General features: G+C 38.0%; 1 protein-coding gene across 2 annotated transcripts; it reads left to right on the top strand.

Annotated features, from left to right (window-relative positions):
- Positions 1-8,818: 8,818 nt before the first annotated feature.
- Positions 8,819-24,048, top strand: add3b (adducin 3 (gamma) b). 2 transcript variants are annotated; one of them, XM_048190822.1, is made up of 15 exons: positions 8,819-9,124; positions 10,082-10,309; positions 13,066-13,201; positions 13,360-13,511; positions 14,476-14,556; positions 14,710-14,859; positions 15,817-15,960; positions 16,193-16,291; positions 16,921-17,091; positions 17,255-17,515; positions 17,932-18,048; positions 18,146-18,235; positions 18,992-19,109; positions 22,983-23,090; positions 23,257-24,048. In XM_048190822.1, the coding sequence occupies exons 2-15, from the start codon at positions 10,112-10,114 to the stop codon at positions 23,577-23,579; spliced, it is 2,148 nt and encodes a 715-aa protein (XP_048046779.1). In that variant the 5' UTR covers positions 8,819-9,124; positions 10,082-10,111; the 3' UTR covers positions 23,580-24,048. The 2 variants fall into 2 exon arrangements, with proteins under 2 accessions (XP_048046779.1, XP_048046778.1); XM_048190821.1 differs by having other exon boundaries at positions 8,820-9,124; positions 10,079-10,309.
- The last annotated feature ends 152 nt before the right edge of the window (positions 24,049-24,200 follow it).

Genomic DNA, 24,200 nt, shown 5'->3' with positions numbered 1-24,200 from the left:
AAAATCTGCATTATGCTAAATAATGACTTAATCAATGTGTAAATATGTTAAATGGTATCTGTGAATGGAATGGAAAACAGCTTATAAATCATACTAAATTATGTTTTTTGAAAATGTAAAAATGCAAAATGTTTTCTGTAATGGGTAGGTTAAGGGTTAGGGGGATGGAATATACAGTTTGTACAGTATAAAATTCATTGTCTATGGAAAGTCCCCATAAAACATAGAAACCCAACAATGTGTGTGAGAGTAATAAAGACAAAGGTGTCATAACATATTTTCTGCTATAACTAATTTTATTCTGGTAACTCACAGTACACAAAGAGCAAGAGCGGGAGAGATTGATTTGATGCCCCGGGTGGTGTCCTCCTTTCATTTGTTGGTTTCAGGGTTCAGATGACTCAAAAGCAGGCCAGCGGCTGCTGGGGCTTGAGGTAATTGAACAAGTTGAACTCTCACACCTCTCTAAGTGATTATCTTTAAACCTTTACACATCTAATTCTTCCCTGGTTTTAGGTTTGAGCATTGAAATGGTAATAATATGACATAAAAAAAATGATTATATTAATGAGCATCCCTTCAGACTAGTTTAATTAATAGATAGTGTTCATTAGTGAAGATTTTGTAACACTCGAGTGATAACGACCTCATTAAAGCAAGTACGCGTCACTGATTAAATCTCTACTGCCATCTAATGTCTGAAATATGAATTACATGCATAATACGTTCTGTTCATGTAAAAATAGGGTATTTTTACATGGTAGAATACTTTTTTTTTTTTTTTGTCTGTGAACCTACCAAATTTCTTATTAAATCAATTCAAATTTCTTATTAAATCTCTACTGCCATCTAATGTCTGAAATATGAGTTACATGCATAATACGTTCTGTTCATGTAATAATAGGGTATTGTTTACATGGTATAATACTTTTTTTTATCTGTGAACCTACCAAATTTTTACTATTGATTATCTTAGACATAATGTTTCAAATTTTACAGTCACAGAAACCACTACTCGAACTCTCAGCCAACTCAAGAATTTCCAATAAAAAACCTAGATTTTCTCTTAATAATAACTTAGAGTAAAATATCAACATTATACAGTATATCCTCTTGAGACCAAAGCATAGACTTTTTTCCTCTGTAAAGGACATTCTCTGAGACCTTATGTCACAGTTTTAGTTCTGGATGTCCTGTAAAGACATTCAGGGTTTTTCAGAGATGCCAAATGTTTGGAGGTTATGACAACTCCCTCTCCTTGGCAAATTTAACATTCTAATGGAAATATGATAATATTTTGTAATTATCATTTAAATCTGACTAATATTCAAATTGTTTGTCCTAAATAAACATCTCAGGAAAACGTTATGGGGTTTCAAATCAGAATATGACTTTCTGTTACAAAACAGGGCATCGATTTCATACGTGACCGCTGTAGAAAAGAAAGAAATTGTATATCAATATTCCTATTAAATATGAGATATTCTTATGAAAATGTTGCCAAGTTAGTACTACTGTTATTACACTTCTTTTTTCATTACATGTTGTCCCAAGAACACATTAATATGCCAATTAGATACAATATATATATATATATATATATATATATATATATATATATATATATATATATATATATATATATATATATATACATTGTATAGAATGGGATGAGCCATTTGTGTCCATTTTACACACATTGCATAATAACAAACAGGACTTGCTGTTTTCATAAAGTATATCAAATCATTCTGTTATATCTTTCATAACATAGTTGTGAATCATCTTTATACAAAGTTTGGTTAAAATAGCCTGAAACCTGAAAATTGATTGGTAAATGAAAAAGAAAAAACATTGTTTCTGCCTATGCATGTCATATCATGCCATTTTCTTTTTTTAATAACTGAGTCCTTGTGTCTTCTACAGAGGACATAGCATAAAATATGAATAAAATATGTTCCCTTTCAGTCGGTCACGTTCGACAGACGTCAGTAGTGACCGACGAATTGTGATATCGCCAGAGAGCCCTATCAGCTTCGAGTGAACTAAAACAAGCCAATGGAATTGGCGTGCGATATTTGCATAAATGCGCACCGCCTCCGTCAAGTGTATATTAATAGGAAGCAGATGCAATCGCACTCTGTCTTTCGCTTCGGAGCCAACCTGTGTGTTCCTGCTATTAGACTGAGAGTGACTTCTTAAGCTTTTGAAGAGCTTTCGTTCTACAGTGCTGGCATTATGGCACCGTACAGCGTGGCCGCGAGCTTTCCCAGGGTGAGCTTTCCGAGCTGTTATACAGCTCTCAACTGCTGTTTTCACAGCATTATTTGCCCCGTTTGGTTTGCGATTTGGGCCGGTTCCTCTGTGTATGTGACTCAGGGATTGAAAAGTGTACCTGCAGAAAAGTGTAATGCTTCTAAAAGAGCTTCACAGACAGACACTGCGTCTTTTTCAAGACGTCATTCTGTCTGTGCATTTCTGGAGGCGGTCGTTTCCTATCCTCACTGACGGCCACAATCTCTTTCTCTCATGTCTGCTTAGTGTGCTGAGACTGTGTTTGTGGGTGATTCATATTCTCTTGTGAGAGCATGCCCACGTTGGCGCGCTGTTCATCTCGCCTTTCTCGTAAGGGGTTGAGCACTCAGTGCGCCTTGTGCCGTCGAACGCCTTGTCTGGCGCTCTAGATGCGCGGTCGAGACTCGAGTGCCTTAATTGAGGTGGAGTCCCCTCACTTATTCCCCGATCTAGTTTCTTTTTCTGAATCAGAAAAGTACTACTTTGGCAAATAAGCCTGGGTGACCAGAGGATCACAGTGGGGCAATACCCGCCGAGCCATTATCCGTGGGCCCCTCACTCCTCTAGTGCATTGCAAACATGTTGTGACTCTGTTCGTGGGTGGTTCATGTTTAGTAACAACATGGCCACGTCGGCGCCCAGTGCGCCATGTGTTGTCCAGTTAGACGGCCACGTTCACTGTCCCACATGGCTGGTAGCTTCTGAGTGGATTGCTGGTCCTTCTCATGGGGGACCTAGCGTCTTAGTCAGCGCTCCAGCAGAGGATCAGATGTCGACTGCTACATTGGAGAGAGGATTGTTGACATGAAGATGAGACTGACCGTCCCACGGTTGTGATGTGCTCATGCTGAATCAGATTCAGACTTGACAACCATGCTTTCCCGGGTAGTGAGCCTGCAAGCGCTGCCTTCGGAGGAGGCAGACCCAGCCCTAGCTTTGCTCTGTCCTGTCCGCGCTCCGCGTGTGTACGTTGACAGAACACGAAGCTTCAGGACCTCAGATCAGCTCTTGTCTGTTACGGAGGACAGCAGAAGGGAAAGGCTGTCTCCAAGCAGAGGATGGCCCACTGGATAGTGCATGCCATCGCCCTGGCGTACGAATCCCAGGGTGTGCCTTGCCCACTCGGGTTGAGAGCCCACTCCACCAGAGGAGCGGCCTCTCCCTGGGCGCTGGCTCATGGCGCCTCGCTGACAGATATCTGTAGAGCTGCGGGCTGGGCAACACCTAACACGTTCGCTAGATTCTATAGCCTATGTGTAGAGCCGGTATCTTCCCGTGTACTCGCTTCCACCAGCCAGTAGACGCATTGAACCCGCTCTAAGTGTCGGCTTGCGATGCCACTCCCGCCCCCTGGGCCGGATACGTGCATTTTTTTTCTCCAGTCACGTTCCCCGCTTGGCGAACCCTGTCAAGTTCCTCCGCCTCCCCCTTCGGTTCGGACATTGCAGAGTGTCTGATGCCAGGCCCACATCCATCTCCGGCGTTGATGTTGGCTGGGTTCCAAATGTCGCGATCCAACTACGTGAGCGCTTCCATATGTGTATTTGTCCACGGTCAAACTCCCTACGATGAGCCCGTGTCTTTCCCTTAGCAGAGCCAGCTCTGCTGTCACCTCTCAGAAGAGTCTCCCCCTACTTAGGTGAAGCCATCCCAGGGACTCCATATGCACACTGCCCAACCGGCCAGTCCATATGTGTATTCTCCACGTAAACTCCTCCCCCACAGGGTAGGTAGCGGCCTCCGCAGCTTCCCCTACGGGTTCGCTTCCCCAGTGTAGTCTAGTTTACTAAGGTGGGTATGTCGGAACAGCAGTAGACTCTCTCGGCATAATCTCGCCCCCTTCACCGTCCCAGTTGGTGCGATGGGTGGCTAGAGCTTACGCTGGGAACTGGAAGGGGTCCAAAAAAATGTAATGACATAAAAAAAATCACAAAAAATATCTGTTCTCAGGAAGATATAATGCTTATGAGATCATTAGTTATTTTTTACAATAAGGTTTAATATATAAACAATAGTTAGTGCATGGGACATTTATTATATCTTGGTTAATTATATTCTTTTAAAATATACTATCATTCATTGTTGATTCCATTGAGGTCGATTAATTTTCGTTCATAATGTATGTTAGCTAATGTTAGTCTAGAAATTTGAAATTTGTATAGTAACTTAAAATTAAGATAAATGTATAAATAAATTTAAAAAAAAATTAAAAAATGATTGTTTATTAACTCATGATGCCTAAAATGTATTGAATTTTTTTTCTTGTGTTATCGAATTTGTACCCCTAGCAGTACCATTGCAGACCCCTAGGGGTCCACAGACTCCTAGTAAACCCTGGATTAGTGTTTATCCAGGAAATGTGGATCTGGGAAAAAAAATTATCAAAATGATTCCTCAGAAAGTCATGCAGTTTTGGAAACACACATAAATTATGAAGACAATTTATGTTTTTTGGTGAAATACCCTTTTAAGTTTGTAAAATAGCTTTAGGTCTTTGGGTGAACTAAGGATAGTTCACCCAAAAATGAAGATTATCCCATAATTTACTCACCCTTAAGCCATCCTAGGTGTAAATTACTTAAATGACACCCGAACACAATCAGAGTTATATTAAAAATATACTGCCTCTTCCCAGCTTTGTAATGGGATTGAATGATGGATGGATGTGCTTTCTGGAACTTCAAAAACTTAGGCGCCATTCCATCCCATTACAAAGCTGGGAAGAGCCAGAATATTTTTTTATATAACTCTTATTGTGTTCGGCTGAAAGAAGAAAGTTATATAGACCTAGGATGGCTTGAGGCTGAGTAAATTATGGGATAATTTTTATTTTTGCGTGAACTATCCCTTTAAGAGATCAACATTCTCTTATTTCTCTGTAGTTCAACAATCATCCACCAGAGAACAGCATGACTCCATGCTGAAAGAAGGTCCTGTTTTATGTTCCAATAAAAACAATTCAGGAAGCAGTGGGAGCTGATCTCAGGTCAGCATTTTTATTCTACATGTGAATTTTTAATGAAAAAGACAATTACTTGACTTGGAACAATAAAGAAACAAAATAAGAGTGTGAGAACAAAGCATTTTTTTTATTACTTTTTCTTACTCGCATGCAAACATACAGAGATTAATACATACATTTTTCTCTTTCTAATTTTCTCTCTCTTGTTTTGTCTCTCAGATACATGAGCAGTGAGTCAGGCTGTATGAAGTGAGTGTAGGCGGAGGTGAGAGTGGTTTGTAAAGGGAAAGATGCTGCAGAAGCTCACTGTATTGTATGCAGCATGCACACATAATATTTAGTAGCAATACAGCGTGGTTACTACGCAACCATTACAACAGCATTGCCGAAGCTTCAAAGATGCATGCTGAAACTTGAGTTTATGTTTGGACCAAAAGCCACAGTATTTTACAGGGTCTGAAACAGTTACGGATTGATTGATTGATTGATTGATTGATTGATTGATTGATTGATTGATTGATTGATTGATTGATCAGAAAGTCATGCAGGTTTGGAAACACTTGTAAATGATGAAGACAATTTACATTTTTTTTTTGTGAAATACCCCTTTAAGTTTGTCCAATAGCTTTAAGTTTTAAAAGGATAGTTCACCCAAAAATGAGAATTATCCCATAATTTACTCACCCTTAAGTGAGTGACTTTCTTCTTTCACCCGAACACAATCAGAGTTATATTAAAAATATACTGCATGCTGAAACTCAAGTTTTTAAATGGACCAAAAGCCAAAATATTTTACAGGGTCTTAAACAGTTAGTTCACCCAAATATCAAAATTCGGTCATAATTTACTTACACTCATGTCATTCCAAACCTGTAAGACTTTAGTTCATCTTCAGAACACAAATGAGGATATTTTTAATAAAATCTGAGCCAGTTCTGTACTCTCCATGCTTTTTCACACACAGATCTTCAGATGCTTCAAAAAGTTCATAAAACTAATGAATATGAATATTGAGCGGTTTAGTCCAAATTTCCGAAGAGACACAACTGCTATATATGAACAGATTGAATTTAGCCTTTTATTCACATATAAACATTGATCAGCGAACATAAAAATAAGCTCACCCGAACCTGCCTGATGCATGAGAACAAACATACGAGAATGAACCTCATTGGTTCTTGCAGAAGCTAAAGCGTGATGCGTAACACATGGGAATGAACTTCACTGGTTCTCGCATGTTCAGTGAACATGCTTGAGCTTCTGTTTACTACAACTGATGTGTGCATTGATCAATGTTTATGTGAATAAAAGCCTAAATTCAATCTGTTCATCATATAAAGTGATCTTGTCTCTTCAGAAAATTTGGACTAAACCACGCAATTCATATGGAATAGTTTTATGTTCTCTTTATAAACTTTCTGAAGCATCAAAGTTGTAATTGTGTAGCTGACAATGGAGGGACAGAAATCTCTCATATTTCATTAAAAAGATCTTCATTTGTGTTCCCAAGATGAACGAAAGTCTTACGGGTTTGGAGCAATGAGGGTGAGTAATTAATGACAGAATTTCATTTTTGGGTGAACTAACCCTTTAAGTGTGTTACAGACTGCTCATGTGCACAGAATCACACACACACAAAAAGACATTTTGAAACACAACCCACCTGAATGACTAAAAACAATTGATTATGATGTCACCAATAAATAGAACCTCTAAAATGCCAGCAATCACTTTGCCTGCCAAAACAGCAAATAAAACACCACAGACTAAAATGCAAAGATTTGTAATGCTTGAGACTTGAATTATTTGACTACTGCAAAAAACTTTATAGTGTCATTTTTAGTTCAAACAGAGCTAATTACAGTCATGAGATGTCATGATGATATTAAAACCATCTCCAGAAGAGATAATCTGAACTTCAGATGAAAAACAGAGCTGAATGGAGTCAACAGTTTGTGTGTGTGTGTGTGTGTGTGTGTGTGTGTGTGTGTGTGTGTGTGTGTGTGTGTGTGTGTGTGTGTGTGTGTGTGTGTGTGTGTGTGTGTGTGTGTGAGTGAGTGTATGTCTCAAGAATAAACAGCCCAGCGGTTATGCAAGATCCTCATGGGAAACTGTCCAGATGTGCCTAACTTAAGACATGAGACTTTTTACTCTCTTTTCGGTCTTTTCAACGTACAATTCGGTTATTTACTGTCCTGTGACATCTGTAAACTGAAAGAGAAGCAATCACCCTCCTCCAGAGCTATTTAACAAATATTAAACACTTAGTATATGGACCTGCATCTAAGAGTTCAGGACAGAGGTCATGAGTGTAATGGAGCACAACATAGTTATGCCTAAATTGTATTTGCCATTTTCATAAGGTTAGAGGTGGAAGCAAAAACACATATATATATATATATATGTATGTATGTATGTATGTGTGTGTGTGTGTGTGTGTGTGTGTGTGTGTGTGGAATATTTAATTTTAAAACTAATACAAAGACAATTGGGAATCACATATCAGGGGTTCTCAACCTTTACAGACCCAAAGACCATCACACAGACATTCATCTAATCCATAGGGCCCAGAATAAAAAAGAAATGACATTAAAAATGAATTTATGTTTTTATATGCATTTTCTCCACTGACCCCTTGGAGTATCTTCAGGGGACCCTTGACATTTATACAAGTACAAAATTCTAATTTAATATGGAGGAAATTCTCATGAGACATATCAGCCAAACAAAAGCGGGTGTTCATGTGTAAGATAATGTGAAGAATAATGAATCATTGTTAGTCATTTGTTAACTCAGGTACTGATGTAATTAGGGTAATTATCCACATTCAAACACAAAAAGCTGGCAGGATGGTCACAGAGTACTGGCGTGTGCAGGGTTAAATGATTTACTGAAAGAACAATGCATGGAGGGTGAAAAAGAACAGAACCAGTCATAAGAGATGTCAGATCCAGAAGGCTAAATTCAAGTCCACAGCAGTTATGACATAGATATGGTTTGTTTTGTGATATAAAGTATGCACTTGGGTGAAGCTGAAAGTGTAAAACAGAGAAATATCATGAAAAAGAGACAACTACAATGTCACTTGTTTTCTTATTCTGTTCTTATCTTGGGATCAGCGTGCTTGCTGAGAGTTTGGAGCTAAACCAACTAGTTCATTTGATATATATATATCATAAAAAAGCACTATATATATGTATAAGAAGTCAAATAAATCCAGATAAACCTGTGTAGATCATTCAATAGTTGGATGACATCAACATTTATTAAAAGCTTTAGTTTATTAAAAGCATTATTTTTTCTCACACTCAAACAGATGCAAACAGGCCAAGGTCAGTTTAAATGTGCAACATATAAAATAGGCTTGTTATGGGCATTATGAAATATAGGCCTTTTACACATGTTCGTTATTTATAGATGTTTAAAACTGTTATAGAGTGGCCAAACATCCCAGCATCAGCAGTGTTTGTATTAATGTGTGTTTGATGTCTAACATCTGGCTCGTATCTTCACGTTTGTATACTCTCTGTGTGCATTTGAAAGATAAGGCTCGGGGAGGTCGTGGTGGTCCTGCCAAGGCGCGAGCATTAGTGGGCGGACATGACTAGTCACGTGATCCTCTCACCAAGTTCCCACGCAAAACGCTCCTCATACATCCACGCGCACTCGCGCTTTCGCTGCGCGCTCACGGCCCTGATCGCAACAGAGTCCTACGGTTCTAGGGAGAAGAAACTGAGACTTGAGCGGAAAATAGACTTGGATGCATCAGATGTGTTGTTGTTAGTTATCCTGGCTGAAGCTGATTTATAGAGTTAGTATGTTTCCTGCTGCAGCTCTGGGAATAAACTTAAGCTGAGACCGAGAAAAGTGAGTATATACTCCTTTGTACTATTAATGGACTTGTTTAGATTTGGAAAGAAGCTAAATTTTTGATAAAGTGAGTCTGCACATCAGCAATTTAGTAATCTTAAAATACAACATGAGTGTTCGATCTTAAAAAATTCTTACCTTTAAGTTAGTGTCAGTTAAATTTCATTTTTAGTTATATAACACAGCAGCTACACAATGTTAGTGCATCAAAACCTGGTGAACTGCCTACCAAGGCAGCATTTCGGAGCATTACATTCGTGCGCAGTTCTTTTGCATTCTGATTCGGAACGCACATATAATGCCCGAAAATTATTCGTGCGCCCCTGATGCCCAAAAAAATCTGTGTGTGAAAAAAATGCTGCACGCATCAATGATGCCATTAAGTGCTGTCTAGGTAGGCAGCTCACTAAATTTTGAGACAAATTGCTTTTACGTGCGCACTCTGCGCAGGCTGCGCGTCAATGATGGTGGAGATTGAGGAGCGACTTTTTTTTTTTTGCGAAAAAGACTTTTCTCGACTTAGATGGGAGGGTTCAATTAGTTTTTTTTAAAGCTTACGTCATAGATATTAATGCCCAAAACAATTGTACATATTTTAGAGATATACATTTAATGAAATTCAAACAAAATACATTCAAATGCAAAAAACTTGTGTTGGGGGTGCTGGGGTGATTTCAGGCTATCAGGGTGGGGAGGGGCATTAAAGGTGTGAATTGTTCTCTGTGGGGTGCGTGCAGATATGCGTGACTTGTATAGGATGTCAGCTGGAGAGCAGACATACAGGTGTTGTGTGAGTGCATGTTTATTTCCATGTGTGTGTTTAGACAATTAATTTGTAATTCAAAGCGCCCTGGCATTTTTGTATTTAAGCAGCAATTGTGAACAAAACTTCAAGTTGGTCAGAAAAAAAAAAAATTGCCTACCCATATTTTTCTATCTCTCTCTCTGAAGCAGAAGGTTGTGTGTTGTGGTAAACGTGTTGAGATGAGTGCGGGCGATGAAGAGGGCGGTTTACACATCCGTCCCCCATCCAGTCTAAATGTGAAGAAGGTGTACAGCGAGAGCGCAGAAGAACTCCAGTCCCCAGAGGCTCTGAGGAGCAGCGCTATGTCACCTGACCTGAGGCAGGACTTCAACATGATGGAGCAGAGGAAGAGAGTCACACAGATTCTGCAGAGTCCAGTAAGACGTCACTCCCACACACACTCACACCAAAGTGCGAATTCGCATGCTCTCTCTCTCTCTCTCTCTCTCTCTCTCTCCCTTCCTGTGCATTTTAAAAGGAGCCCACGCTTGTGTTTGATTGCATAACAACCAACAAGTGCAGACCCGTTACCATTAGTAACCATGCACAGATCACCAGAAATGCTGGGGATGAGTGAATTAAATAAAGAACCTGAAGTGATTTCTGTGTATCATGTTTTTGCTGTACTTTCAGGGCAGTAACTCTAGACGCACGTTTCTGATGTCTTATATGAGGCTCAGTCTCTTATGTGATTAAAGCTTTATCTTTTTTTCTCTTAATATGCAAAAATTGTAACAGTATAATGAACAACACTGCATGACATTCATGCCCTAAATACACAGCAAAATCTCAATGTAGTTTGTCCATGATTTTTTTTTTTAATCAACATCACGATTTTAAGTTTAAATGTATGTATAAGGTTCATGTGGCAAATGAATTTGTTATTAAATTAAAAAGTACAGATATTCCATGCAGTCTCTCAATTAATATGAGGCCATAAAAGCTGCATGCATGCTAATTATAAAAAGCATAAAATGCTGTTGAAAATAGTATTTAATAAAGTATAGCATGTCTCACCGCAGGGTATGTCATCTTCCCACAACTATTTCACAGTAAAAGCACTTATGACTGGACCTTCTGTTTACGGAACCTTCTCTGAAAGCCTGTTTTGTTGTCAGTGATAATTCATTACCATGAAATAATAAGCTATGAACAAATCAGAAATGTCCTATTTTCACACTTAAGCCACACTTAAAAATAAATAAATTTTATTGGATACACATTACCATACAAAGGTTTGGGCTTGGTAAGATTTTTCTTAAATACCCACCCAAGCTGCGTTTATTTAATCAAAATACAGTAAAAACTGTAATAGTGTGAAATATTATTGCAATTTAAAATAACTTCTTAATATATCTTACAATATAATTTATTCCTGTGATGCAAAAGCTGAATTTTCAGCATCATTACTCCAGTCTTCAGTGTCACATGATCCTCCAGAAATCATTGAAATCATGTTGATTTGGTGCTCAAGAAACATTTATTATTATTATTATCAATGTTGATTGTGATTGCTCAAAAATCTTTTTGACCCCAAACTAAACAAAATAAAAAAGCACAAAAATATTGATTAGATCTGCAAGCAATGTATGCTAAACCTTTTCTTAAGAGTTCTGTCATGAAACTCTAGATGGCACAGACTGATCCTTAAATTCCCCCCTTGTAGTTAATAAATTGTATGCCTTAAAACTCATCTTTGATTACCAAAATGACATATTTAAACATTTTTTTTTTCCAGTGAAAAAAAATTCTTTATGCCTTAAAATAGCTTGAAAGTAACATAACCCTTGCCTCATTTAATATAGACAGATCAATGAATATGCTAATGAGCTCCGCCTCCACTTGCTCATGCTAGCTCAGACATCCTCTCCTACTGAGGTAAATGCTGCACAATGGTATCGCTCTTTACAGCATTGGTCACATAACAGTAATTAATATGATTAGCCTTTTCCTTTCTCTGTTAATGATATGCTAAAGCCCGCCGGCAAGTTGACTTGATTGGTTACAAGGTAGTTTGTGACACCAGCAATTTCAAAGCGCAGATTTGAGACTGTCTTTTTTTCACTGCAGTTTTAAGGAGAAAATACTCAGCAATGGTGTTGACAAATAAATTTGAACATTGTCTTAAAGCATATTAAAAACACCACATAGACATATAAACAACATTAAAAACTGGACACAGCTGATTGGTTCCTGCTGTATCAGTAGCCAGTGAGCTCGCTGCTCAACCTTCAAATAATTGGTCAGCATTGCTGTAGCAGTTGCAATATGCTTTCACAAACCCTACACCTTCCCCAGCTCCACCTAGATCTGCTATGAGTAATTAATGCATTCTATTTTGTACAGCAGCAGCATGTCTTTCTTGCTCACAGCAGCTTGTCGTGTATGTATTGGCAGTAGCAAGTCCTGTACTTGCTCTGCAGTGGCAGCAGCAATAACAGCAGCAGTAGCAGCAGTGTAGCAGATCTATTCCTCCTAGACCAAACATATCAACATTGTCATATCCATTATGATGCCAAATACTCAGAGAGTTGTCATGACAGAACTAATGTTTTTGAATTTCTTGCAATTACATTTAACCAACTGGTCATTTTAGTCACTATATAAAGTCAGTTTATGCATTAAATGGACAGTATATCAATGATTTTAGAAAATGTGTTGCTTAATCTAATGCAATGACATTATTAAGTGTGGCTTAAATGTCCAAATATTATTTTGTAATTACAATTTAGTTCAAAGTTTGTGTGTGTGTGTGTGTGTGTGTGTGTGTGTGTGTCTGTGTGTCTGTGTGTGTGTGCGCGTGTGCGTGCGTTTTTGTGACATATCAGGACACAAATTTGTATAATGACATGGGTATGACATGGGTATTACAAGGAGATGGTGACTTATGAGGACATTACCCCATGTCCCCATTTTTCAAAAGGCTTATAAATCATACAGAATGAGTTTTTTTTTTTTTTTTTTTTTTTTTGAGAAAGTAAAAATGTGCACAGTTTTCTTTGATGGGTAGGTTTAGGGGTAGGGGTAGTGTAGGGGGATAGAAAATACAGTTTGTACAGTATAAAAACCATTACGCCTATGGAATGTCCCCACAATTCACAAAAACAAACGTGTGTGCGTTTGTGTGTTGCAGGACTTTAAGGAGGAGTTGGAGAGTTTGGTAAAGGAGCAGTGCTCTAAAGGCAGTAATTCCGGTGGTTTACTCGGTCACATTGCACACCTCATCATCAGCAACACACTTAACAACACTGGAGTTTACAGTCCCAGCAGTGAGTGTACACGCATACACATTTTATACTTTATACATTCCCGTTGAAGATTATTTGTTGTCATGGTCAACAGATGGTAGGCATATAATTCTGAAAGGTTGTCAGCTTGAAGCACAGATATTTATTTTTGTTGTGTTGCTGTGTCTTTGTGTTTCCAGGTGCAGGGTCAATCAGTCCGGTGAATGATCTGTGTGGTGTAGAGTGGTTTAATTGTTCTAAAGCTGAGAGGCAGGGCCGCTGTAAACTCGCCTGCTTGTACCGCTTACTGGACCTGTACGGACACACCCATTTCCCAAATACGTATATAACTGTAAGTACTCACACAGCACACAAACTGTTTTTCAAATCTGATGTAGGACTGACTATGCTCACTGTCATTTAGCATGCAATAAATTTGGATGCTTTTGTTCAGACAACATTGGTTGTCATAGTAATGGCTTAAGTGTCAGAACAATGCAGAGATACAAGAGAATAGCTGCCATTGTGGAAAAAAGACAGAAAACTGTTCATTCTGCTTCTGCTCTATCATGACATGTCACCATGATGCTAAAGTCATTGAACAACAAAAGCATCAGATGGATTAGTCTGCTTTCCACATTTATGCATATGCACTGTCTCATAATTGCGAGTGCAAATGAGTGAATTGAGATTTAGTCACTAGTGCACTTTCATTTTGCACCCTGAATGATATAAAATTGAAATGTTATCTGCCATTCAGAATTCAATCTTCAAGATTCACAATTAATGTATTTTTTTCCTTTTTTGCTGTTTAGACTATAAGCAATAAACAGATCTGAGTCAGATATGTCTGAACATAGTCCAGTTATTCTGGCCAAATACCGCCCACTTAAAAAGAAAGAGGCCACCTGCCCGGCATTTTTCCATGCTGTTTAATTGCGGATTTATCTGAAATAGATTATACCACAATACTAGACCAGCTTTAAAAAATTAATTTAAAAGTGGTGTGGAAGGTTTTGCGAACAGAAAAAATAGTGACAATGTACAGAGCCCTTTGATTTATCCAAAAGAAATATATACTATTATTTATCCAGTTGCACAAAAGCAGCCAATCAAATTAGAATTGGTGATTTCCAATGCATCTGAAGTTCTTGTCTTTTTCTCTGTCTAATTTTAAGGCTTTGGACCATCTTGAACATAAATGCATTTGATACCAGAATTTATTATAATGTACTCTCTCTCTCTCTCTCTCTCTCTCTCTCTCTCTCTCTCTCTTTCACTCTCTTTTACTATTTCTCTGTCATTTCCTTCTTCAGCTGCGCATTAACAAAGAGCAAGATCATATTCTTATTCTTCCTAAAGGACTGTCATTTTCCGAGGCCACAGCAGCTAGTCTGGTACATACACCCCCACACATTCTGAACATGAATTATAAAGTGGGCAACCATGAACATTAGCAATTTAATATGAATACACTATTATATATAATATATGGAAGAAGCCGATAAATAATATTCATCTTTTTCTTGCACTCGTGTGTTGTTTCACAGGTGAAAGTCAATCTGATTGGTGAGACGGTTGATCAAGGAGCAACTTCACTACCTGTGGATGTTTTGGGATTCAAACCACATTCTGCAGTGTATTCTGCCCGACCAGATGCCAAATGTGTTATACATACATACACACCAAATACAGCTGCAGTGAGTGTATACACACACACTTGCATTTCTGGTCTCACAGATTAGCATGCAAATCAATGGAACAAAAAGTGGGGTGTGACCACCCCTTTAACTCTATCTCAGCCATTGACAAAATTGTTCGTCATTTATTTGACAACGCTTCATTGACGTAATTTGATGGCTTTCCGGGTTTTTCCTGTTTTACAGTAGGGGGCGCTATTACACATCTTCTGAAAGAGTAGAAATCTCCAGATCAAAACAGGAAGCAGAAACGAGCAATTGAAGCATTGCTTATTCATGTTGTAGTTTTTGAAAACAATGCGATTTTTGCAGCTTTTTGTTCAAAATTGCTTTTTTTTAATTAAAATTACCCACATTCAAGTGTTGATAAAAAAGAATGCATGAAGCTAGAATAAAACAGTTTGTTTGTTTGTTTGTTTGTTTGATATATATTGCATGTTCAGCTATTCATACAACAAAATATTCTGGGGGCCATGAAAGTTTTGTGAAAATTATTAAAAATGCCAGCTAGTTAATCAACTACTATTCCTTTTTTATTCCATAAATTTATGTTCTTCATTAAAAAACAATAGTTTCATTTTCCTTTGTTTAATCAGCTTAAAAACTAATTGAGATGAAAAATTCTCTTTTTACAAGCGTGACTGGGCCAAGAAGGCAGCAACAATTAACATAAAAACCTACATTTATTAAGGGGAGAAGAAATATAATTGCAGTTTAATCTTGATTATGTTTTTTAGCATTTTTATTGAGCTAGATTGTTTTATATATATTAATTATTATTATTATTGTTATTATGTTAATGAAAATCTTCATTGATCTTCAGATAATCTCTTCATTGATCCTGTCTTTCCCTTATAAATTTGCTGAGGCCCCTTAGTGGGCTCTGGCCCCTTGGTTAAGAACCACTGGCATATATACAGTATTCACAGTTACGTGTCCTTTTTGTATGTCCTGTAGGTCTCTTCTATGAAATGTGGCATCTTACCCATATCCCATGAAGCTTTGCTGCTGGGAGAGGTGTCTTATTTTAGCTACCATGGTGATTTAGCTGATGAGCAGGAGAGGATGGAACTTCAGAAAGCTCTGGGTCCCACTGCCAAGGTGACAGTCTGTGAATTCTGCAACTCGTTGGCATGACAACCATTAGTAGTTCACTATAGTACAGCATGGCAAAGCTTAAGCAGGTTCTAAACCATTGGTTTTTTTGTTAATATTTGTTCATTTTTTTATAGTTAAATTTATAACCTTTATAATATTTATTATATTATTTTGTGCATTACTGGTATGCGTTACAGTGGATTTGCAATAATGATGTAATTCTGCTTGTTTTTAGGTTTTGGTCCTGAGGAATCAGGGTTTTCTGGCATTTGGAGAGACGACAGAGGAAGCTTTTCACTATCTGTATCACACACACCAAGCCTGTGAGATACAGGTAAACACACACACACACACACACACACACACACACACAGTAGAAGCAGAAGTGAATTCTAATTGGAAAAGGAATATACACTGGATCAAAGTACACAGAAACTGGAATGGATTGACAAATCAAGCTGCCAGTCCTTTTTTTTTTTTTTTTATCGAAGGCCCAGATCATTCCTGCCCAATTCTAACTATCAGTACCTAAATGTCAGTAGACTTAGGCTACGTCTGAAATCTCATACTCTGAATAGGTACTTATTTTGAATGATTAATTCAAAAAGTATGTTCTATATAGTATGAATGTAATTTGGATCTTACTATATTGACCATGTTGTCATCACGTGACCTACCAGTGTCACTTGCATCGCATCACTGCCATTCACAAATCCTTGCCAATGTCCTCATGGGATAGTAAAGTGTCCATCATATGCACACTTCTCAGAATCTCGTTGGAAGTAGTAGGTCATCCGGGTACTACTCTTTTATGAGTACTATGAATTGGGACATACTTCGTTTGTCTCATACTGTTTTTCACCTGCTATTGTAGGGAAGTATGCGATTTCGGATGCAGGCTAATAGAGTGGTTAGACTTTCATTCAGCATTATCTCTGTCTTTCTGCCTTTGTTTCTCTTCAGGTTAGCGCTCTGTTATGTGCAGGTGGCGTTGACAACCTTCATGTGTTAGACAGAGCAAGTCTGAAAAGAGCTCCTACGAAAAATCCCAGTGGACAAATGCCAGATGGACAGATCAGATGGAGGGTTGGAGAGGCAGAATTTGAGTCACTTATGAGGATGTTAGATAACTTAGTAAGTGGCCTCTGAGCAAATCTTTACCAGATGTGTTAGCAACATTTAAATATTGTCTTTTTGATGGCATGGAGCATGTATTATTAAATATTTATTTAACAGTAAAAAAAAAAACAGTACAAACAAATAGTGCCTACTAACATGCCTCCTCCTGCATTTCCAGGGTTACAGAACCGGTTACACTTACCGCCATCCCATAGTTAAAGAGAAACCTCGACACCATAACGACGTGGAGATCCCAGCAACCATCACAGGGGTGGCAATAGAGGAAAAAGACGTCTTGCCACAGAGTCCTTCGCACTTCCTGGCACAGAAGCGGGACAGAGAGAGGATACGCTGGCTGAACTCTCCCAACAGCTACTTAAAGGTTAATGTACCTGAGGAGTCCATCAATGGGACCTGCAGCCCCCGGACCAAAACTACGGTATCTTTGAATAGTATGCTAATTTGCAAACATGTTGCTAAACAGTTTTGAAAGTTATATGTTTTGAAAATTATGTGATCTAATACCTTTATATAGTAAATTCATTTATAAAGACTGTAATCTATCCCTCACTGCCTTGATTTCATCCACATAAATTCAATATGGGTGTCTGGTCTGACTAAGGTCTATTGTAAGATCAATTTTAAAGTAAGAAATAAATTACATAAAATACATAATTACAAAAAAATAGTGAAGTTGTAGTTGTAGTTTTATGCTGAGGGAAAATGAGCTTCCATATAAAAATGAATATAATATACAAATTAAATATAATATATAAAAAATATTATATATTATAATATTTTTTTTGTTTAATATTCACTATTTTCTTAAATTCATTATTTTCTTTACCCTTTTAGTGGTTGAAGTCAGAAGAGTCAGGCAGCTGCAAGGACACTCCAATTAGGATTGAGGATCCCAACCAGTTTGTCCCACTTAATACTAACCCCAGTGAAGTACTGGAGAAAAGAAATAAGGTGTGTGTGAGAGAGAAAGAAAATACAGACTGAACAGACTGTGTCCACAGATTGCGTTGACTTACACTAAAGCACTGCTTTGTTTGTGGTGGTTTAGATTCGAGAGCAGAACAGAGCAGATCTGATGACAGCTGGACCAAAGTCTCAGCTGCTGGCAGACATCGTTATTGACAAGCCTCCTGGACAAGTGCGTAACTACACAGATAAATCCAGCACAAACACAAATACTAAATAAACAGCCTTTAAAAGTGCACTAAATAACTTTTTCTTCTGTAATTGTACTTTTGACAGGTATGTTTAAAATGACACTCAAGATGTGACAGCATCCGCCTAGAAAAAGCTGTTGTTCTTTACATAGGGCTGAATGATATTTAAATCACATTGAGAAGCTAAATTTTAGTCACTCTTTTGTTTCCTCAGAGTAAAAAATTTAATTGCAACTTTATAACTCAAAATTTCACTTTACCTCCTTCCAGTATACCAACAATCTTCCTTCCTTCCTTCCTTCCTTCCTTCCTTCCTTCCTTCCAGTAACAACAATCTTTTTATTTTTTCTTCCTTATTTAATGTTTTGGATTCCTTCCTTCCATACCAACAATCTTTCTTTCCTGATACCAAAAATCTTTTTTCTTTCTTTCTTTCTTTCTTTCTTTCTTTCTTTCTTTCTTTCTTTCTTTCTTTCTTTCTTTCTTTCTTTCTTTCTTTCTTTCTTTTTCAGTACCAGTTTTGTTTTTTGTGTCCTTCCAGCATACCATCAAATTCATTTTTCCTTCTTTCCTTCCTTCCATACCAACAATATTTCTTTCCTTCATTACTTCCTTCAGGTATAGCAATAGTCTTTCTTTTTCCTTCCTTCTCTCCTTCCTTTACTTTTTCTTCCAACAATCCATTCTTCCTTATTTCCTTCCTTCCATACCAACAATTTTGCCATTATTATTTTCAGGAATTCATCTATGAGGATGAGGAGCAGACAGCTGCGCTACCGCCCAACCCTTTTAACCAGTCAGAGGCAGAGCTACAGGAATACACACAAACTGTGGAGAATAAAAGCAGCCAATCAGGTACAAGCTCATTCTGCATACAAGGACATAGAATGGCACTACCATTCAAAAGTTTGGGGTCAGTAAGAGTTTTGAAAGAAATTAATAAAAAAAAAACTCAAATAACTCAAAACTAGTATGGACGCATTAAAGGTGGGATCAGTAGATTTTGAAAAACACTGTTTGGACATTGTTGATATTTGAAATCAACTCAAACAAACCCACCCCTCTCTTTATTGCTCTGCCTCCAAAAATCACACTCCAGCTTTCACTTTTATTTATATAGCGCTTTTTACAATGTAGATTGTGTCAAAGCAGCTTTACATTGATAACTGGTACATTATTTTGGCTGCACAGCAGCTCTTAAAGAATAGTGTCACTGTAGGCAGATCAAAGCACTGATGAATATCAAATGTCAATCCAAATGTCAAGTGTCCCCAACTAAGCAAGCCAAAGGCGACAGCGGCAAGGAACCCAAACTCCAACAGGTGACAAACAAGTGGCAAATAGGTGTTAAAATGGAGAAAAAAACCTTGGGAGAAACCAGGCTCAGTCGGGGGGGCCAGTTCTCCTCTGGCAAAGAGTGCTATGTTACGACTCAGGATGCTATCATAAGTCAGATAGGATTGCAACATTCAAAGTATTTATTTCAGTTCCATCCAGTTGAGGATCGTATTCATCACGCTGGCTGCGCTACTGGTTGTCGTGTTGATGAGGCATTCACAGTGGATAATCTAGTTGACTCAATCTCTGCTGATACTTCAGGGCTTCATTGTGGTCGTGTCAAGGTGCAGGTCCTCGGTCTCGGTTTGGTTGACTACGCTAAACCTCGGGATAAACAGAAAGACTAATATTAGCTTATATATATAACTAATATTCTTCTTCTGATGTAATGAGTACATCTGGCTTTATAGGAAGTGTTCCCGGTTCCGGTTGACCTAATTTATGCAGCCTAATAATCCTTTAACAGATTTGAAAATATAAATTGATAATGTGTTATGTGTATGCCAGGTTAAAGAGATGCATTTTTTAGTCTAGATTTAAACTGACAGAGTGTGTCTGCTTGCCGAACAATGCTAGAAAGATTATTATTATTATTGATTTTGATATTCTAGGTATTATCAGTTGGCCTGAATTCTGAGATCGCAATAGACGTGAAGGACTATAATGCTTTAAGAGCTCGCTCAGGTACTGGGGAGCTAAACCATTAGCTAATTATTTACAAAGCACTAAACCAGTTCTTTGTACGTAAATAGCAAGATTTTAAAATCTATTCAATGTTTAACAGGAAGCCAATGCAGTGTTGACAGAACTGGGCTAATATGGTCATACTTCCTAGTTCTAGTAAGTAGCTGCTGCATTTTGTACGAGCTGTAGTTTATTTATCAGGCGAGCAGAACAACCACCCAGTAAAGCGTTACAGTAATCTAGCCTTGAGGTCATTAACGCATGAACTAGCTGTTCTGCATTTTTCATTGTCGTAGTTTAGATATATTTTTAAGATGGAAGAATGCGGTTTTACAGATGCTAGAAACATGGCCTTCAAATGAAAGATTCGTATCGAAGAGCACACCCAGGTTCCTAACTGATGACGAAGACGTGTTAGAAGTGTTAGACAGTATTTTAAGTTATTATGTGAAGAAGTTTTGGTCCAAAAATTAGAATCTCTGTCTTTTCTGAATTTAGTAGTAGGAAATTACTGGTCATCCAATTTTTATATCATCAATGCATTCCGTTAATTTTGTGAATTGGTAAGTTTTGTCAGGGCGCGAAGAAATATAGAGCTGAGTATCATCAGCGTAACAGTGAAAACTAACGCCATGCTTCCTAATGATATCTCCTAAGGGTAGCATGTACAGAGTGAAAAGCAATGGTCCTAGTACTGAGCCTTGCAGTACTCCATATTGAACTTGTGATCGATATGACATTTCTTCCTTTACTACTACAAACTGATAACGGTCAGATAAGTATAATTTGAACCATGACAATGCAATTACACTAATGCCAACATAATTTTCGAGTCTATTTAAAAGAATATTGTGGTCAATAGTGTCAAATGCAGCAAGATCCAGTAACACTAATAGAGAGATACAACCACGATCTGATGATAAGAGCAAATCATTAGTAACTCTAATGAGAGCAGTCTAACCACCCTCCGAGTCAGTCTCAAAGCCCGGCCCGTCCGTCCGAGTGCACTAACAATGACGCTAAACAACACATTCTATAGCGGTCCTCAGTGTGCAATAGTTTAACTGCAAAACTCTCACTATCTGGCCACTGGCCACACACGCAATGCGAGTGGATGTCTGTTTATCACAGCTGATGCGCAACAAAATGCTTCACGAAAAATAAAGCGCAGTTGATGAACGAATGAAAAATGAATGTACAGTACACAAGAGTAAATACAAAGTGTTTGTTGTTAGTCACCAACAGCACAGCAGCTCCTGACAATCAAAACCCAGTGTTACTCACATGAAAAGTGGAATCAAAGCAGCCTCCGCGTCTGTTTTCAGGCCTTCCTGTTTAAATCTCTCCAGCACTGGAAAGCTTTTCTAATATAAATGCGATCCTAAAGTGCTTGCCCAGTCATAAACCTTCATTCCAATGATATTCTTTTGAGCTTTTGTATTGTGTCCCATCTCCCATCTCTCGTTCTGCAGTTTTTTTTTCTTACAACTTTCAAATCTTCCTCTTGCTCGTTCTCTCTCCTTGACCATTATACGCCGTCATACGCATAATGCTGATTGGTTATGGTCTCCAGTTCGCACCGGCCGCTCCAAGCGAGACACGAACCCGGGCACGAACTGAGGTTTACACGCACAGCTTTTCCCGGCCTACGTCTGTTACACTCACCCCCCTAAACCTAACTCTCATCTGGGTCACGGCACCAATGTAGCCCCTCCAGTTCGCACCGCCCTCTCCAAGCGGGACGCAAACCTGGGCCTGTCCGCATGGGAGGTGGGCACTCTAACAAGGAGGCTAAAGATGGCAGTTTTGAGTGTGTGATCTTAGAGTGTGTGTACGCTTAAATCCACGCCAATGCTCATATTTATAAAAATGACGTGGAAAAGTGCTTAGAGCCATGTCAGGGTCTGAGCAGACATACACACTTTTCATTGTCAGATTACTGCAGGTTTTTGGAAATCTAAGCCATTCTTGCAGATCGCTGAGGATTTGGATGATGACTGTTGATCTTTTATATGTAAATGGAATTAATTAGGTGTCGTTTAAAACGCGGAGAACTGAAACCATTCAGCTGCGCGCAAGTTCAGGATCTTTTGCGATTTATAGATTTCACATCTGAAAGAGAGGCGTATGCTCATTTTCTGTGTACGTTCATTCTATGAATCACACATACACACATCTGAGAAATGATCGTTAAGATCAAATTTAGGATGGTTTCTGTGCAACATTTTATAAATGAGGCCCCAGGGGAATGAGGTTTACATGAACAGCTTTTACCGGCCTACGTCCATTACAGTTTGACATTTGTTGTTGGTGTCGGCCTGACTAACTTCCAAACAGTGTTTTTGAAATTCCATCTTTAAATTTATCAAAAGTGACAGTAAAGGCATTTATAGTTACAAAAGATTTATATTTCAAAGAAATGCTGTTAAACTTTCTATTCATTAAAGAACCCTGAAAAATTTATTGCTATTAAATACACTGTATATTAAAATTGTATTATTTCACAATATTACTGTGTGTATTGTATTTGTGATCAAATACATGCAGTCCTGGTGAGCATAAGAGACTTCTGTCAAAAACATTAAAAACATTAAACATACATCCATTATTCACTTTCTATCTCTGTTTAGCAAGATTGTAAGGCTTTGCTACCTCCAAAACCCCAATTTAAACCTTGTTTTTTAAAATGTGTTTTCTTGATATAAGCTCTTCAGTCAGAGGCCGATGAGGAGTTCACGGATGGAGAAATGACCACATATGATGGCTCAACCGTGTCCCTGTCAATCTCACCTCTCATGAGCCCTGAAAGAGGAGGTAAATATTCTCTTATATAATCTATCTCATGTAGTCTCATATAAACTGTTGGCTGGGATTGAATGAGCTTATTATCACACTGGTATTTGATAACCAAATTAGTTGTTGTTTTATGGTTTCCAGCTGGATGACCTTGTGCTGAAAAGTCTCTTCCTTTCATTTTCAGACTGTCTCTCAGCTCTGCTGCAAAGCAGCGATGGCGATGACCTGACACAGGATGATGACCTCACTCTACAGGTCACAGAGCTCAGCATCACTAAAGAGATGCAGGTCTCCATAACTACCACTGTCGCTAACAACATTTCAGTCACCAGCTCTTCTGATAGCCAGCCGAAGTCACCAAAAAAGAAGAAAAAGAAATTTCGTACTCCTTCCTTCCTGCGAATGTCGAAAAAGAAAGAGAGAAGGGAAAAGGAGAAAGGAAAAGACAAAGAGAAAGAGCAAGAAGAAAAGGAGATAGAGGAAGAAAAGGAATGCAAAAAGGACTGAGTAAACGCTTCTGTTAGACATGACTATGCTGGGGCTTGTGGGTAATGTAGTTTCAGGAGGGCCCATGTTAAACATGACTAGCAGGGATATGGATATTAACATTAAAGCAATGAATCGTATGTATTGTTATTAAACATACAGAATGTTTCATTTTAACACTCTTTTCTTAAAGCCATATCAATAACTAGAGAAAATAGTCTAAATAGCCTAAGAATATCCACTTACACTTTAATAAACTGTACATAAATGCACACTCATAGAAATTGTAGTCCTGATTTGCAACTTTAAACACTGAATTTGAGAAATATCAAACATTTTGATGGCTCTGCATTGTGTTTGTAGATGAATTGATGTTTTGTGCTGATTTAATCAGGTGACAGTGAATTTTACGAAAGACATTGTGCAACTGAATTCCTGCATATTAGGAATATTAAAGAAATGGGAAGCTGCCCATTCAGCGTAATATGAAGCTTTTTTGATTTGCTCGGTTTATAAATGGAGATGTGGTTGACAACAGATTGTTTTACTTCTAGTTTTATTGACTGATTTACTAATTATACTGTAATCCCTATATGTTGACATTAAGCTATAATCATTATACTACTTTTTAATCAAAATCTT

The sequence above is a fragment of the Megalobrama amblycephala genome, linkage group LG5, assembly GCF_018812025.1.
Source record: "Megalobrama amblycephala isolate DHTTF-2021 linkage group LG5, ASM1881202v1, whole genome shotgun sequence".
NCBI classification, from domain to species: domain Eukaryota; kingdom Metazoa; phylum Chordata; class Actinopteri; order Cypriniformes; family Xenocyprididae; genus Megalobrama; species Megalobrama amblycephala.
Note: the sequence above shows the minus strand (reverse complement) of the source record. Positions and strands in the feature narration are given on the sequence as shown.

Bases quoted from the DNA above. Each gene is read 5' to 3' on its own strand.
- add3b (XM_048190822.1), top strand. From the start codon at position 10,112: ATGAGTGCGGGCGATGAAGAGGGCGGTTTACACATCCGTCCCCCATCC. The intron at 18,049-18,145 runs GTGTGTGTGAGA...GTGGTGGTTTAG, and splicing joins TACTGGAGAAAAGAAATAAG to ATTCGAGAGCAGAACAGAGC. The intron at 23,091-23,256 runs GTAAATATTCTC...TTTCATTTTCAG, and splicing joins CATGAGCCCTGAAAGAGGAG to ACTGTCTCTCAGCTCTGCTG.